Genomic DNA, 13,915 nt, shown 5'->3' with positions numbered 1-13,915 from the left:
GTGGCTGGGACTCTAGGAGGTAGCGACCATGCTATTTTAGAATTTTGGATAACTAGAGGCGGAAGACCTCTGAAGACTCAGACTTCAAGGTTAGATTTCAGAAAGGCAGATTTTAAGGGATTCAGAAAGAGAATTGGAGGGATCCAATGGCTAGATATCCTTAAAGACAAAAATGTCCAAGAAAGATGGGAAATCTTGAAAAATGAAATTCTCAAAGCACAGTTGTTAACAATTTCGAAAAGAGGGAAGAATAGGAAGCATTTAAGGAAACCAGGATGGATGAACACAGAACTTAAGCACATGCTAAAAAGGAAGAAAAAAATGTTTATAAAATGGAAAGAGGGAGGCATATCTAAAGAAGAATATAATGCTGTCTGCAGAACTTGCAGGGCACAAATCAGATTAGCTAAAGCTGAAAATGAATTGAGGCTTGCAAGAGATGTCAAAAGCAATAATAAAGGATTTTGGGGATATGTCAAAAGTAAAAGAAAAGTCAAAGATGCTATAGGATTTTTACAGGATGAAAATGAAGAAGTGGTAAGACAGGATGTTGAGAAGGCTGAACTTTTAAATTCCTATTTTGCATCTGTTTTCTCTCAGAAAGGAAATGTAACATCAACTGTTCTTCACTGTCCTACTAAGGGAATAGAAGAATCCAGGATATCTATAAACAGAAAGATAACCTAAATGAATTCAAGTCTCCAGGTCCAGATGAATTACACCCCAGAGTACTGAAGGAGATAGCAGAAGAAATTTTTGAACCCCTCTCCATAATCTTTGAAAATTCTTGGAGAACAGGAGAAGTGCCAGAAGACTGGAGAAGAGCAAATGTTGTTCCTATCTTCAAAAAGGGGAAGAAGGTGGACCCAGGCAACTATAGGCTGGTGAGTTTGACTTCTATACCAGGAAAGATCTTTGAACAAATTATTAAACAACATGTATGTCAGTACCTGGATAAGAATGAAGTGATTAAACAGAGTCAGCATGGGTTTGTAACTAATAAGTCATGTCAGACTAACTTAATTTCCTTCTATGATGGAATCACTGATTGGGTGGATCAAGGAAATGCTGTAGATATAGTATATCTTGACTTCAGCAAAGCATTTGACAAAGTCTCTCATACAATCCTTATTGAAAAAATGACTAAGTATGGAATGGACAAGGCAACTGTTAGGTGGATTCATAACTGGCTTAGTGATCGGACCCAAAGAGTGGTCATAAATGGCTGCACATCCAGTTGGAAGAATGTCGCAAGTGGGGTACCACAGGGCTCTGTCCTGGGCCCTGTATTGTTCAACATCTTTATCAAAGATTTAGTTGAAGGAATTGTGGGTAAACTGATTAAATTTGCTGATGACACAAAGCTAGGAGGGATAGCTAATACTAGAGAAGAGAGAGAGAGGATTCAAAAAGATATAAATAAACTGGAGAAGTGGGCAGCAACTAACAAAATGGTTTTTAACAGGGAGAAATGAAAAGTACTACATCTGGGCAATAAAAATCAAAAAAGCATATACAGAATGGGAGGAATAGGGCTAAGCAACAGCACATGTGAAAAAGACTTGGGTATACTAATAGATCACAGACTGAATATGAGTCAACAGTGTGCTGCAGCTGCAAAAAAGGCAAATGCAATTCTAGGATGTATTTACAGAAGCATACAGTTTAGATCACATGAAGTCATTATTTCCCTCTACTCCTCTTTGGTCAGACCTCATCTGGAATATTGTGTCCAGTTTTGGGCGCCACATTTTAAAAAAGACATCAACAAACTGGAGCAAGTTCAGAAAAGAGCAACCAGAATGGTTACCGGTCTGCCAACCCTGTCTTATGAGGAAAGGTTGCAGGATTTGGGAATGTTTAGTTTGCAAAAGTTACTTAGGAATAAATTCTTGGACTTTCAAGTGCGCTGCCAGACAAATTCCATAACACACCAGGTTAAAAAAGTTAACCCTTTAATCCCTACGCGTTTCGAAGCATAACACTTCTTCTTCAGGGGTTGACAACCCCTGAAGAAGAAGTGTTATGCTTCGAAACGCGTAGGGATTAAAGGGTTAACTTTTTTAACCTGGTGTGTTATGGAATTTGTCTGGTAGCACACTTGAAAGTCCAAGAATTTATTCCTAAGTAACTGTGTTGCGGTTCCGCTGTGGACCGTTGGACGTGCAGCAGGCTGACATACTATACAGGCTTTACTTTTTCTTTGCAAAGGTGAGTATAAATACTCTAATTATTTATACGTTTTACCCAGATAAGACCCTATTGCGCTCTTGTCTCAACCTTTTAGCTATTCAATTAGTTTGCAAAAGAGAAGACTGAGAGGAGACTTAATAGCTGTCTACAAATATCTAAAGGGCTGTCACATTGTAGAAGGATCAACTTTATTCTCATTTGCACAAGGAAAGACTAGAAGCAATGGGATGAAACTGAATGGGAGGAGACACAGATTAGATATTAGAAAAAACTTTTTGACAGTTAGAGTGATCAATGAGTGGAACAGGCTGCCATGAGAAGTGGTGAGTTCTCCTTCAATGGAAGTCTTCAAACAGAGGCTGGACAGACACCTGACTGGGATGATTTAGCGAATCCTGCTTTGAGCAGGGGGTTGGACCAGATGGCCCAGGAGGTCCCTTCCAACTCTACGATACTATGATTCTATGATTAGTCGACTTTATTCTTCAGGTTGGTGCGATACCAAATTTATATCGGGTTTTTATGTTTCGCTACTGTCACGCACTAAAGACTCTTTTTATTGCAAAAAAATAGTTTTTGCATCACCACATTTTGAGAGTCATCTGAAGTCTTGTTTTTTAAGGGACCAGTTGACGTTTTTATTGGTACCATTTTCGGCCACAAGACATTTTTCGTTTGCTTTCTATTCTGATTTTTGGGAAGCAGAATGAGCAAAAACAGCAATTCAGGAATTTCTTTTTTGTGGGGGGGATGTTATGCTGTTTTGTGCGTGGTAAATTGATAAGGCAATTTTATTCTTCGGGTCAGTACGATTACAGCGATAACTCATTTATAACTTTTTTTATGTTTTGGCGCTTTTCTACAATTAAAACATAATCTGGATCAGTGATCAAAAAAGATATACGTGGCATTATAATAATTATATCAAATCTTTATTATTACAGTGGTAAAATACATATAAAAATAATAATTAGTCAAAAATAACAAAACATTGCTAACTAGAAGTGTCCACACCACTATTATATATAAAGAATATTATGTAAAAAGAATTTATTAATATATACAAAAAAGGCTCTAAAAGAGGATCATAATCAATTATGAGGAATAACCTGATCAATATAAATTTATGATAGCCATTAAAATAAATTCCATTATCTATGGATCAGGGACAACAGAACCAACAAGATAAGTAAATAGTGCTAAAAATATGCTAAATATTTTTTTGCAAAAAAATTATTTGTTTAACAATAAATATATATATATATATATATATATATATATCCAACAATGTAGACCAGCTCACTCCTGTGAACCACCTGGAACCTCAGCTGACCTGGTTAACTCTGTTGTGCCCGGATCTGGATGTAGGAGTCCATCCATACAAATGTGAACAACGACAAAGCAAAGTCCAGCAATAACGTGAGCAATCCAGGATGCTGTTAAAAAATTTTTTCTTTTTTTCATAAATCCATTAAAATGCAATGGTCCAGGCAGTTCAAAACAGCAATAACGCAGGAAAGTCGTGCAGATAGGACTACGCGTTTCAGCGGTAGAACCCGCCTTCTTCACGTGAAGAAGGCGGGTTCTACCGCTGAAACGCGTAGTCCTATCTGCACGACTTTCCTGCGTTATTGCTGTTTTGAACTACTTGGACCATTGCATTTTAATGGATTTATGAATAAAAAGAAAACATTTTTTAACAGCATCCTGGATTGCTCACGTTATTGCTGGACTTTGCTTTGTCGTTGTTCATATATATATATATACAAAAGCTACCAATATATAGTTGTGCAAATCAATCAAAAAGTGCTATGTGCTAGGAAAAACACACTTCTAGTTTGATAGCAAAATAAAAAATTGTTCATAGAAATAGGGCAATACCAAATAAAGTGCAGCGTGCTATATCTCCATAGACTCATGACTAAGAGGAAGATATTCAATGTCCCATACCGCAATAGTGATGTTTTTACAAGGAGAAATGTATCAAAAATAAGGGCGCCACAAATAAATAATTCTCACCATTATCCAATATTATAGTGGCGTAGTTCCGGGTTCTACTTGATTGACACCTACCTGACGAAGGAAAACTTCCGAAACGCGCGTCGGGGACGTGCCACGTCACTATAATATTGGATAATGGTGAGAATTATTGATTTACTTATCTTGTTGGATCTGTTGTCCCTGATCTGTAGATATTGGAATTTATTTTAATGGCTATCATAAATTTATATTGATCAGGTTATTCCTGATAATTGATTATGATCCTCTTTCAGAGCCTTTTTTGTATATATTAAAAAAAATCTTTACATAATATTCTTTATGTACAATAGTGGTGTGGACACTTATAGTTAGCAGTGTTTTGTTATTTTTCACTAATTATTATTTTTATATGCATTTTAGGCTGGTTTCACATTTGCGTTTTTTAGCGCTAGAAAAAAATGCATATGTGCGCATGCGTTTTTTCCCCTATATTTAACATGGGTGCGCATACCTGCGCACTGGCATGCGCACGTATGCGATTTTCATGCGCTGCGTTTTTTTGGGGTGTGCGTTGGTATTTTCCAGACGCAGCATGTTGCATTTTTTGGCCCTGCAAAAAAGCGCATGCGCACATATGCGCACGTTTTGCGCTAAAAATGGCCATTATAGCCTATGGGTGCGCATATGTGCACATTGGCATGCTTATGTATGCGTTTTTTTGCACAAGCGTTTTTTTTTAACCATGGAATTTAGGGGTTTGGGTTAGAGTTAGGGTTAGTTAAAGGGGTTTAGGGTTAGGGTCAGGGTCAGGGTTGGGGTTAGGGTCAGGGTTAGGGTTATGTATGGTTTGGTTAAGAGTTAGGGTCAGGGTCAGGGTTAGGGTTAGGGTTAGGGTCAGGGTTAGGGTTAAGTATGGTTTGGTTAAGGGTCAGGGTCAGGGTTAGGGTTAGGGTTAGTTAGGGTTTAGGGTTTGGGTTAGGGTTAAGTATGGTTTGGTTAAGGGTTAGGGTCAGGGTTAGGGTTAGGGTTAGGGTTAGTTAGGGTTAGGGTTAGGGTTAGGGTTAGGGTCAGGGTTAGGGTTAGTTAGGGTTTAGGGTTTGGGTTAGGGTTAAGTATGGTTTGGTTAAGGGTTAGGGTCAGGGTTAGGGTTAGGGTTAGGGTTAGTTAGGGTTAGGGTTAGGGTCAGGGTTAGGGTTAGGGTTAGTTAGGGTTTAGGGTTTGGGTTAGGGTTAAGTATGGTTTGGTTAAGGGTTAGGGTCAGGGTTAGGGTTAGTTAGGGTTAGGGTTAGGGTTAGGGTCAGGGTTAGGGTTAGTAAAGTCATGGTTTGGGTTAGTGTGAGGGGCCACCTAATGTTGGAAAAAAACGCAAACGCGGTAAAAACGCACTAAAAACGCATACAAACGCATAAAAACGCTGCGTTTTTTTCATGCATGCTCATAAAAATGCTTGAAAAAAACGCAGCAGTTGTATGCTTTTGTATGCGTTTTTTTAATGCGTTTTTTTGCGGGAAAAACGCGCTGCAAAAAAAAGCAAGTGTGAAACTAGCCTTACCACTGTAATAATAAAGATTTGATATAATTGATTTCAGTGGTACTACTTTATGTTTATTTATAATCGTCTTTTTGATTGCGTTTTGTTCCACTTTTTGTTCTGTGCTATGATAATAAAGTGTTGTTTTTTTGCCTTTTTTATTTATTTTTTATGGTGTTCGCTAAAGGTGTTAACTACTGGGACAGTTATATAGGTCAGGTCGTTGCAGACGCGGTGATAACAAATATGTGTACTTTTATTGGTTATATTTTTTTAATTCAAATATTTATTTGAAGAGAGACAATATCCTTTGATTTTTTTAGTTATTTAAAAAAAATATTTTTACCATTACGTTAAATTTGTTTTTTACTTTTTTCTAACTTTTTTACTTTGTCCCACGATGGAATTTTCATGTTTTGCAGGCTGATCGCTTGTACAGCATGGGGATTCAGCAGCATCCCCATGCTGTAGAAACTGTCAGCTCTGCAATGACAGACAAAGTTGCTTATCATGCACTGGGCATGAACAGCAAGTTTCCTGGCAACGATTGGGACCCCGCATCATGCTGCAGGGTCTCTGATCCAAAGGCAGAGGGGCAATTAGCTCTCAATTGGCTTCCGGAATGCTGCGATTGTTTTGGATTCAAATACAAACACATGGCCCATGCACACAGCGAACAAGTCCATAGGACAGTGTTCACACCACCAAAAGAGGGGCCCATGTATTTGTATTCAATTGGTTTCTTGTTTTTTCAAGATTTGGGAGGTCTCCACCCCTCCCTTTTGGGCCATGCACATATAAGCCGTCTTCCACAGCGTATCCTGTAATGTCTATTGTCTGTACATGTCCCCTCTGAAATGTAAAGTGCTGCGGAATATGCGCTATAGAAATAAAATTTATTATTATTACTACACAGGTCTGTGACTAAAAAGCTGTTTGATTATTTTCATGTAATTTCCATGTATTTTGGTGTGCTGAAAACGAAAAAATATTGAAAAAAATCCTGGACGCCAGGATTTGTCACAAAATGCAAAATTCTCTTCAAATTTAGTAAATTTTTCTCAATTTTTTTTTTTAATCTTAGGGTTTTGAAAGTCAAAATTACTATTAATTAATTCACATTAATGCATTGAAGATATACAATGCCAAAAAAATATAACTTTCAAAGAAAAGAACTTGCAGAGTGAGCTAATGAAACCAGCACCAACATGTTGCAAGCTGAACGAGCGGGCTCTGACATGCCCAGGCTTGTTTCAATTGTTTTATCTTGGTTCTCGCCTGTTCACGCTTTTTAATCTCAGTTCGTGTTAGCTCGTCATATTCAACCGTGTTTCCCAAAATTAGCATTATGGCTCAGCGGAAGTGTATTAATTCACCTGACAGTTTCTGTTACATTTGTGGTGAATATACAGTGTTGAAGCAACAGCTGAATATTACAGACTTTGTGAAAAAAGTATACTTCGCATATTTCGGACTAAAGCTTGGAGATCAAAATAAAGCTTGGGCGCCTCATAAAGTGTGCAAACTGTGTGTGGAGGACCTCCGAAATTGGTTCAAGGGTAAGAAAAAAGCTTTCTGTTAAGGGATTCCTGTGGTATGGCAAGAGTAAAAGAACCATAGTGACGATTGTTACTTTTGTTCATGCGATGTGAAAGGGTATAATTCAAAATGGAAGCATTCCATTTCATACCCCAATATTCACTCAGCAATTCGTCCCATCCCAAATGGCACAGATATACCAGTAGCCAAGGCCCCTGCTACCTTGGAAGAGATAACTAGCTCCGATGAAGGTGGAGTCATACCTGAACCAGATGATGAATCAAGTTCTGACTTTGAAGATGATACAAGACCAAAATTGTTTTCCCAGGAGATGAATGATTTGGTAAGAGACTTGAATCTTCCCAAAGATGCTGCTGAGTTACTCGGATCAAGGCTCAAAAGCAAGAATTTATTGTTGGCAGGAGTGTCTTTTTCATGGTTCAGACATCGTGAAGACGAGTTCGTTCCTTACTTTGCCCAGGAAGATAAGTTGGTTTATTGCATCAATGTCGAAAGTTTGATGGGTCAATTCAAAATCCAATATGATTCAGCGCAATGGCGTCTTTTTATAGATTCTTCAAAAAGAAGTCTCAAAGCAGTTTTACTTCACAATGGCGGTTTTTATGCTTCCATCCCTGTAGGTCATTCCGTACACCTCAAGGAAACCTACGAGAACTTGGAATTGGTTCTTCGTAAACTTAAACATGAAGACCACGGTTGGCAAGTGTGCGGGGATTTGAAAGTATTGTGCATGCTGCTCGGGCAACAAGCTGGGTATACCAAATACCCTTGTTTTCTGTGTCTATGGGACAGTCGAGATCGACAAAATCACTGGACCAAGAAGAATTGGCAGCCGAGGGTGCTCTCAGTTGGTGAAAAAAATGTCCTCCGAGAAACTTTGGTTCCTCCCCATAAAGTTCTTCTACCACCTCTCCACATCAAATTGGGATTGATGAAGCAATTCGTAAAATCACTTCCAAAAGATGGAGAATGCTTCAAATACTTGGTCACCAAGTTTCCAGGCCTCTCGGAGGCAAAATTGAAGGAAGGTGTGCTCGTCAGACCAGACATTAGAAGGCTTATAGCTGATCAAGAGTTTATCAATACCATGACGCATCCTCAAAAAGAAGGGTGGATTCCATTTAAAGAGGTCATAGAGAAATTTTTAGGCAATAACAAAGACCCTGACTACAAAAAAATCGTCAGACAAATGCTGAAAGCATTTCAAGCTTTAGGTTGCCTGATGAGTTTGAAAGTGCATTTCCTCCATTCCCACCTTGACAACTTTCCTGAAAATTTGGGAGCTGTCAGTGAAGAGCAAGGTGAATGATTCCACCAGGACATTAAAGAGATGGAAAGAAGATACCAGGAAAGATGGAGCATTACAATGATGGCAGACTACTGTTGGACGCTTCAGAGAGACATTACAGATGCTACTCACAAGCGTAAATGTACCAAGAGAAGCCTCACAGGGAAGAAAAATCGATTTTAGTGTGTGTTAGTGAGCTCATTGCAGTTAAAAAAATGATTTTCATGAAACATTTGTAATAAAAAATTAATTTTATGAGTCTATTTTCATTTATTTTGAGGTATTGTCTTATTTAACATAGTTACTTAAATTGTCAGAAACGTGATGTCCTCTGACAAAACTGAGGTCATTTTCAGATTCAGCACACTCAAAAACATAAGGATTACGTGGAATAACCAAAACAGCTCTTGAAAAATTTTTTTTGCAGACCTGTGTTATTATCCACATCAGACATTACCTTTCTGAATCCTGCCCATGTAGGTACTATTCACATGGTCAGGTTTTAAATAGATCCGTTAGGGACTGCTCTGATATGGGTATACCTTGACATTTGGTAGAGCGGCTTAGTATACATTTTTTGCAAAAAATGTATCAACTAAATACCCTGTTTTGTTATGATCTTTTTACTAGCACTTGCTGTTTACTGTTATATATATTTTTTTACAACAGAGTATTTTTATACGTTTGTTATACTGTGTTTTTCTGTGAATGTTTTGGATTACAGCATTTTGGGGGTTAAAGTGCTGGGATCAGTCTGTGACTGCTCCTGGCACTTAGTGCTGGGTGTCAGCTGTCAGAATCAGCGGACACCTGCAGCAATCGCCCACACACACCCTGTGTGCGTGGGCGATTGCGCAGATGTACTAATCCGTCCCTGGTCAAATAGGCCCAGGGCACATAGAGGGATTATTGTGTCTAATGTCAAAAAGGGGTTAAAGCACAACCTTGTTTTTGTGCCCACCTAAAAAAAGGTAGAGACTGCTTCATATGAGATTAGGCAGCGCAAAATAGCTTTGTCGGGTTCATTAAAGTCAATGGCCCAGTTCGCGGATACACAGGAACCCCATTTTTCAGAGTTTCAGACAGAAGCATTCTAACGCTAAGCTCAATTTGATCTGGTTGCTGGGCTGAGTGGTCACATTACTCATGTCACTGCTCAGCAATCAGATGTAGCAGAGTTGAGGATTGTCATGGGACATCATTATGGATTAATAGTGGACAGACTAGGATTACTTTGATTTTTTATGCTAAAAGGGGAAAAGAGGGTAATTCTCAGAAATTGTTTTGTTCAATTAAATGACTTTTTTCTGTGTGTGTCTTTATTACCTTTTACTTACTGGGTTAGTAATGGGGGTGTCTGATAGACACCTTTTCATTACTAACCCCTGGGCTTGAAGTCAGTCAGCTGACATTGTAAAGCTGACATCAACCCCAAAATATTACCCCGCTTCCAATGCACCAGGTCAAGCAGGAAGAGCCAGGCAAAGTACCAGAGTGGGCACATCAAATGGATGTGCCTTTTTTGGGTGGTTGTGGGTTTCTATTTTTAGGCTGGGAAGGGCCAAATATCCATGGGCCTTCCCAGCGTAAGAATATCAGCCCCGAGCTGTCTGCTCTAGATTAGCTGCTTATCAAAAATGGGGGGACCCCACGCCGTTTTTTTAAATTATTCATCTAAATAATTAAAAAAAATAACATTGTGGGGTTCCCCCTATTTTTACTAACTAGTGAAGGCTAAACATACATCTGTGGGCTGATGTTAATAGGCTGAGAAGGGACCATGGACTAATAACATCAGACTGATAACATCAGCTCTAAGTTGCCCCAGAAATGGTGCAGCCAATAGTTGCACCAATTTTGGCGCTTAGCTTTGGCTCTTCCCATTTGCCCTGGTGCGTTGGGAAGTGAGGTAATGATTTTGGAAGAATGCAGCTCCATACACTGGAGCTACAACAACTGCCGGGTGTCACGAAAGCACGGCTGCTTTGAACTAAATTGACATCAGTAAAGTTATCTCAGTTCATAGTAACCGATTCTCATGAGGGTAGTGCGGCTGCGAACTGAAATAACCATACTGTAAGGTCGCCTGAGTTTATAGCAGCTGGTTCACATGGAGCACAGTGCCATTGCCGGTCTGATGAACAACCGCAAGTCTGTCACTTGAGATGCTGTGAGATCTGGGGGCTGCAAACGTAGGTAAGCTTGAAGATTACCATCATTCACAGCCACTGGGTCTCCCGGCAGCTATGAGACCTGGAAACCTTAAAGGAGACTTTTAGTGAAACTTTAAGTTACTGGAGTTTACAGCTGCTGGAGGCTGTGAACTAAGGTTACCTTGGGTGTGTATTTTACTGCACTTGTTAAATAAATAAATGAAAAAAAACAACGTCAGCTCCCCCTATTGTTAATAACCAGCCCAAGGAAAGCAGACAGCTGAGGACTGTTGTTATTATTCTGAGAAGTGGCCAATATCCATCAAGCTTTCCAACCTATTAATACCCCCCAAAAATGATGTGGGGCTGCCCATATTTTTAATGAAAGCTAAACAGACAATTGTGAGCTGACCTTTATAGGCTGGGAAGGGGCTGAGGATATTAGCTCCCTCCCAGTCTAATAACATCAGTCCTAAACTGCCACAGAAATTGTGTATCTATTAGATTCGCCTATTCTGGCCCTTTTCCTTCCCACTTGCCTGCTGCATTGGCAAGTGGGGTAATGGTTTTGGGGTTGATGTCAGCTGTTTTATGTCTACAGACATCAAGCCCAGGAGTTAGTAATGGAGTGGCCTCTATAAGAAACCCCCATTACTAAACCCTTAGTCAAAACTAAAAAGGAAACACACAGAAAAAAGTCATTTAATTGAACAAAACACTCCCCAATAAATCCCATCTTTCCCATTTATTAATATAAAAATCAAAGTAATTCTCACCTGTTTATCATTAATCCATAATGATGATATCCCTCGACAAACTCCAACTCTGCTACATCTGATTGTATTGCTGAGCGGTGACATGAGGACTATCACCACCTCCATCATAGTTCTCTCCCCTCCACCCCCGTCATTTTCCTCTCCATCACCTCCATCATTGCGTTCTCCCCCACCATCCACATCATTGCCCTCTCTATCACCTCCATCATTGCCTTCTCCTCCACCACTCCCATCATTGCCCTTTCCACCACCTGCATTATGGCCTTCTCTCTCACCACCTCAATAATTGTCTTCTCCATTACCTCCATTGCCCCTTCCACCACCTATACACACACAGCACCCCTCACCTCTCTGCACATTTCGCCGCTGCCACACAACACTCACCTCTCCGCACGTTCCTGCAGCTGCAGCATCTTTGTTGCCGGCAGGTTTCTCTCTGACATAGCCGACATCCAGCCGCGCTGCTGTGTCAGACAGGAAGCAGAACTGATCCCTGCAGCTCCACTCTGCTGCCATTTTCTCCTGTAGGCAGCGGACCTGCAGGGATCGCTCCCTGCTCACCGCACATGAGGGCAATCTGGTCAGGGCCCCCGGAGCCTTGGGACCAGATAACCAAGCCAGATAACCTTCAGTGTTAGCCACTTTGCAGGGCCCCCCCTCCGCTTCCGGGCCCCGGTGCAGCCCCACTGGCTGCACATGTGGTATATCCGCTACTGTTGTAATGTATAGGAGAAGGCTTGCAATTCTTTCTTTTTGATTATTAGCATATGAGAAAATTATTTATTTAATCGCTGTATTATGAATAGGTCTGTAACGTCATCGTGCTGTTAATAAATAGCAGCATTCTTGCTTTAGGAAAAATATGTGGACACAATTTAATTAATAAGTATGATTTTTTCTTCTTATTTTTTGTTCAGATTTGGGTATTGGCAACATTATTCCTGTACAAGTAAACCACCTTAATATCTGCAAGCCAAAGAGTAAGGATTCGCTCATCTACCAACATACTTTGCAGTTCATCATTGATGCATTGGAAACTGACCTTAAAAAGCAATGACCAACTGAAAAAAGTCTCAATCTTTTATATTTATGTCTCACACTTTTTTATGAAATGACAGCTAATTGTAAAATGTATATCTGCAATAATTGTACAATTACTAAATTCACAATCGTTAATATTTGTTTGTTTTTGCTTTTTTAAAGGGGTTATCTTATAAAGGCAAATCTTATCTGTGGAGCATATAGATCAACAACTTGGACCAACTTATATTAGCCAGAACAGAGAAGAACAGTTTTGTCTTAAAAAATGAATTGTCTTAACTTTCCAATTACATCTGGAGTGACAAACCCCCCAGAATTTCCAAAAAATCTCCTGTTCAATGCAAAGGAGAGAGGTGGTTTCCCTTTACCCAACATCCAAGTGTACTATGACGCAAATATAATTTGGCAAAGTAGAATAGAACCTGGTTTTCAAAAAATAAACTAAACTGTTTCCTAAAGAGATAATTAATAATTTTCTCCTGTTCCCTCTTATTCTAATAAACCCATTGGTTCCCTCTCTCCCACTTACCACTAAATTCTTATTAAAAGCGTCTATTGTCCAATGGAAAAGACTAAACAAATTAACTAAACACAACACTTCTAATATCCCACTAGAGAATATTACAATAAGTATTTTCCAAACCCCTATTCCAGAATTCCCATTTGGGAAATGGATAAAATTGGGAATTAAGGATTGTTCTTCTCTAGTTTTCGGCACAAAGATATTATTGTTAATTTCCAGACTCTTAAAAGCTTGTACAACATATCATACAAATAACTCCTCAATTTATTTTCCCTTAGTAAATTTGTGAGGCACAAGCTAAATCTCCCTATAGTACTTCCTCGTGCTATCTCCCTTCTCTTAAATAACCCAGATTTAAGCTCCTTTTTGAAAATGAAGAACATTTATATTATGAACGCAGACAGTGATGTTACAATTAATACCTCTATACATATGGGAGTCAGACTTAAATAAAACATTTCCTTTTGAGAATTGGAAATGTGCCTTTAAATTGTCCTACAAAACTAAAATCAATGCCAACATATATGAATACTTTTACAAAATTTTCTCTAGATGCCATCTTACTCCAGTTAGACTAAAGAAAGCTTTTCCAAACCTTTCTGAGATTGTGGGAACAGTGGGAATATCATGCACATTTTTTGGTCTTCTCCAAAACTAAAAACCCTAAAACAAGAAAATACAGATCTCTCATCCAAGTTGGGGAAAGGAAATATAAATATTTCCTCAATTATTTCTCCTCTCTTTAGAGGCATACGCTCTCTCTAAAGATATTAAATATATTGCTCTTCATATCATTGATGTAGCCAAACTCCTCATAGGAGCCAAATGGAAAGCAATTAATACCCCCAGAATCAGTGAGTTAATTGGCAA

The 13,915-nt window shown here is 39.1% G+C and overlaps 1 protein-coding gene across 8 annotated transcripts in view; it reads left to right on the top strand.

Annotated features, from left to right (window-relative positions):
- The window catches only part of SERAC1 (serine active site containing 1), a 1,540,408-nt gene extending 1,527,751 nt beyond the window's left edge, over positions 1-12,657 (top strand). For all 8 annotated transcript variants that reach the window (XM_073561007.1, XM_073561005.1, XM_073561004.1 and 5 more), the window contains one exon: positions 12,399-12,657. In XM_073561007.1, the coding sequence (XP_073417108.1) occupies positions 12,399-12,538 (140 nt within the window). In that variant the 3' untranslated portion in view covers positions 12,539-12,657. The remainder of the gene's footprint in view (positions 1-12,398) is intronic.
- Positions 12,658-13,915: the final 1,258 nt, after the last annotated feature.

The sequence above is a fragment of the Dendrobates tinctorius genome, unplaced genomic scaffold (assembly GCF_039654945.1).
Source record: "Dendrobates tinctorius isolate UK_male_01 unplaced genomic scaffold, ASM3965494v1 ptg000310l, whole genome shotgun sequence".
Lineage (NCBI taxonomy): Eukaryota > Metazoa > Chordata > Amphibia > Anura > Dendrobatidae > Dendrobates > Dendrobates tinctorius.
The sequence above is the reverse complement of the archived record's forward strand: the minus strand, read 5'-3'. Positions and strand labels throughout refer to the sequence as shown.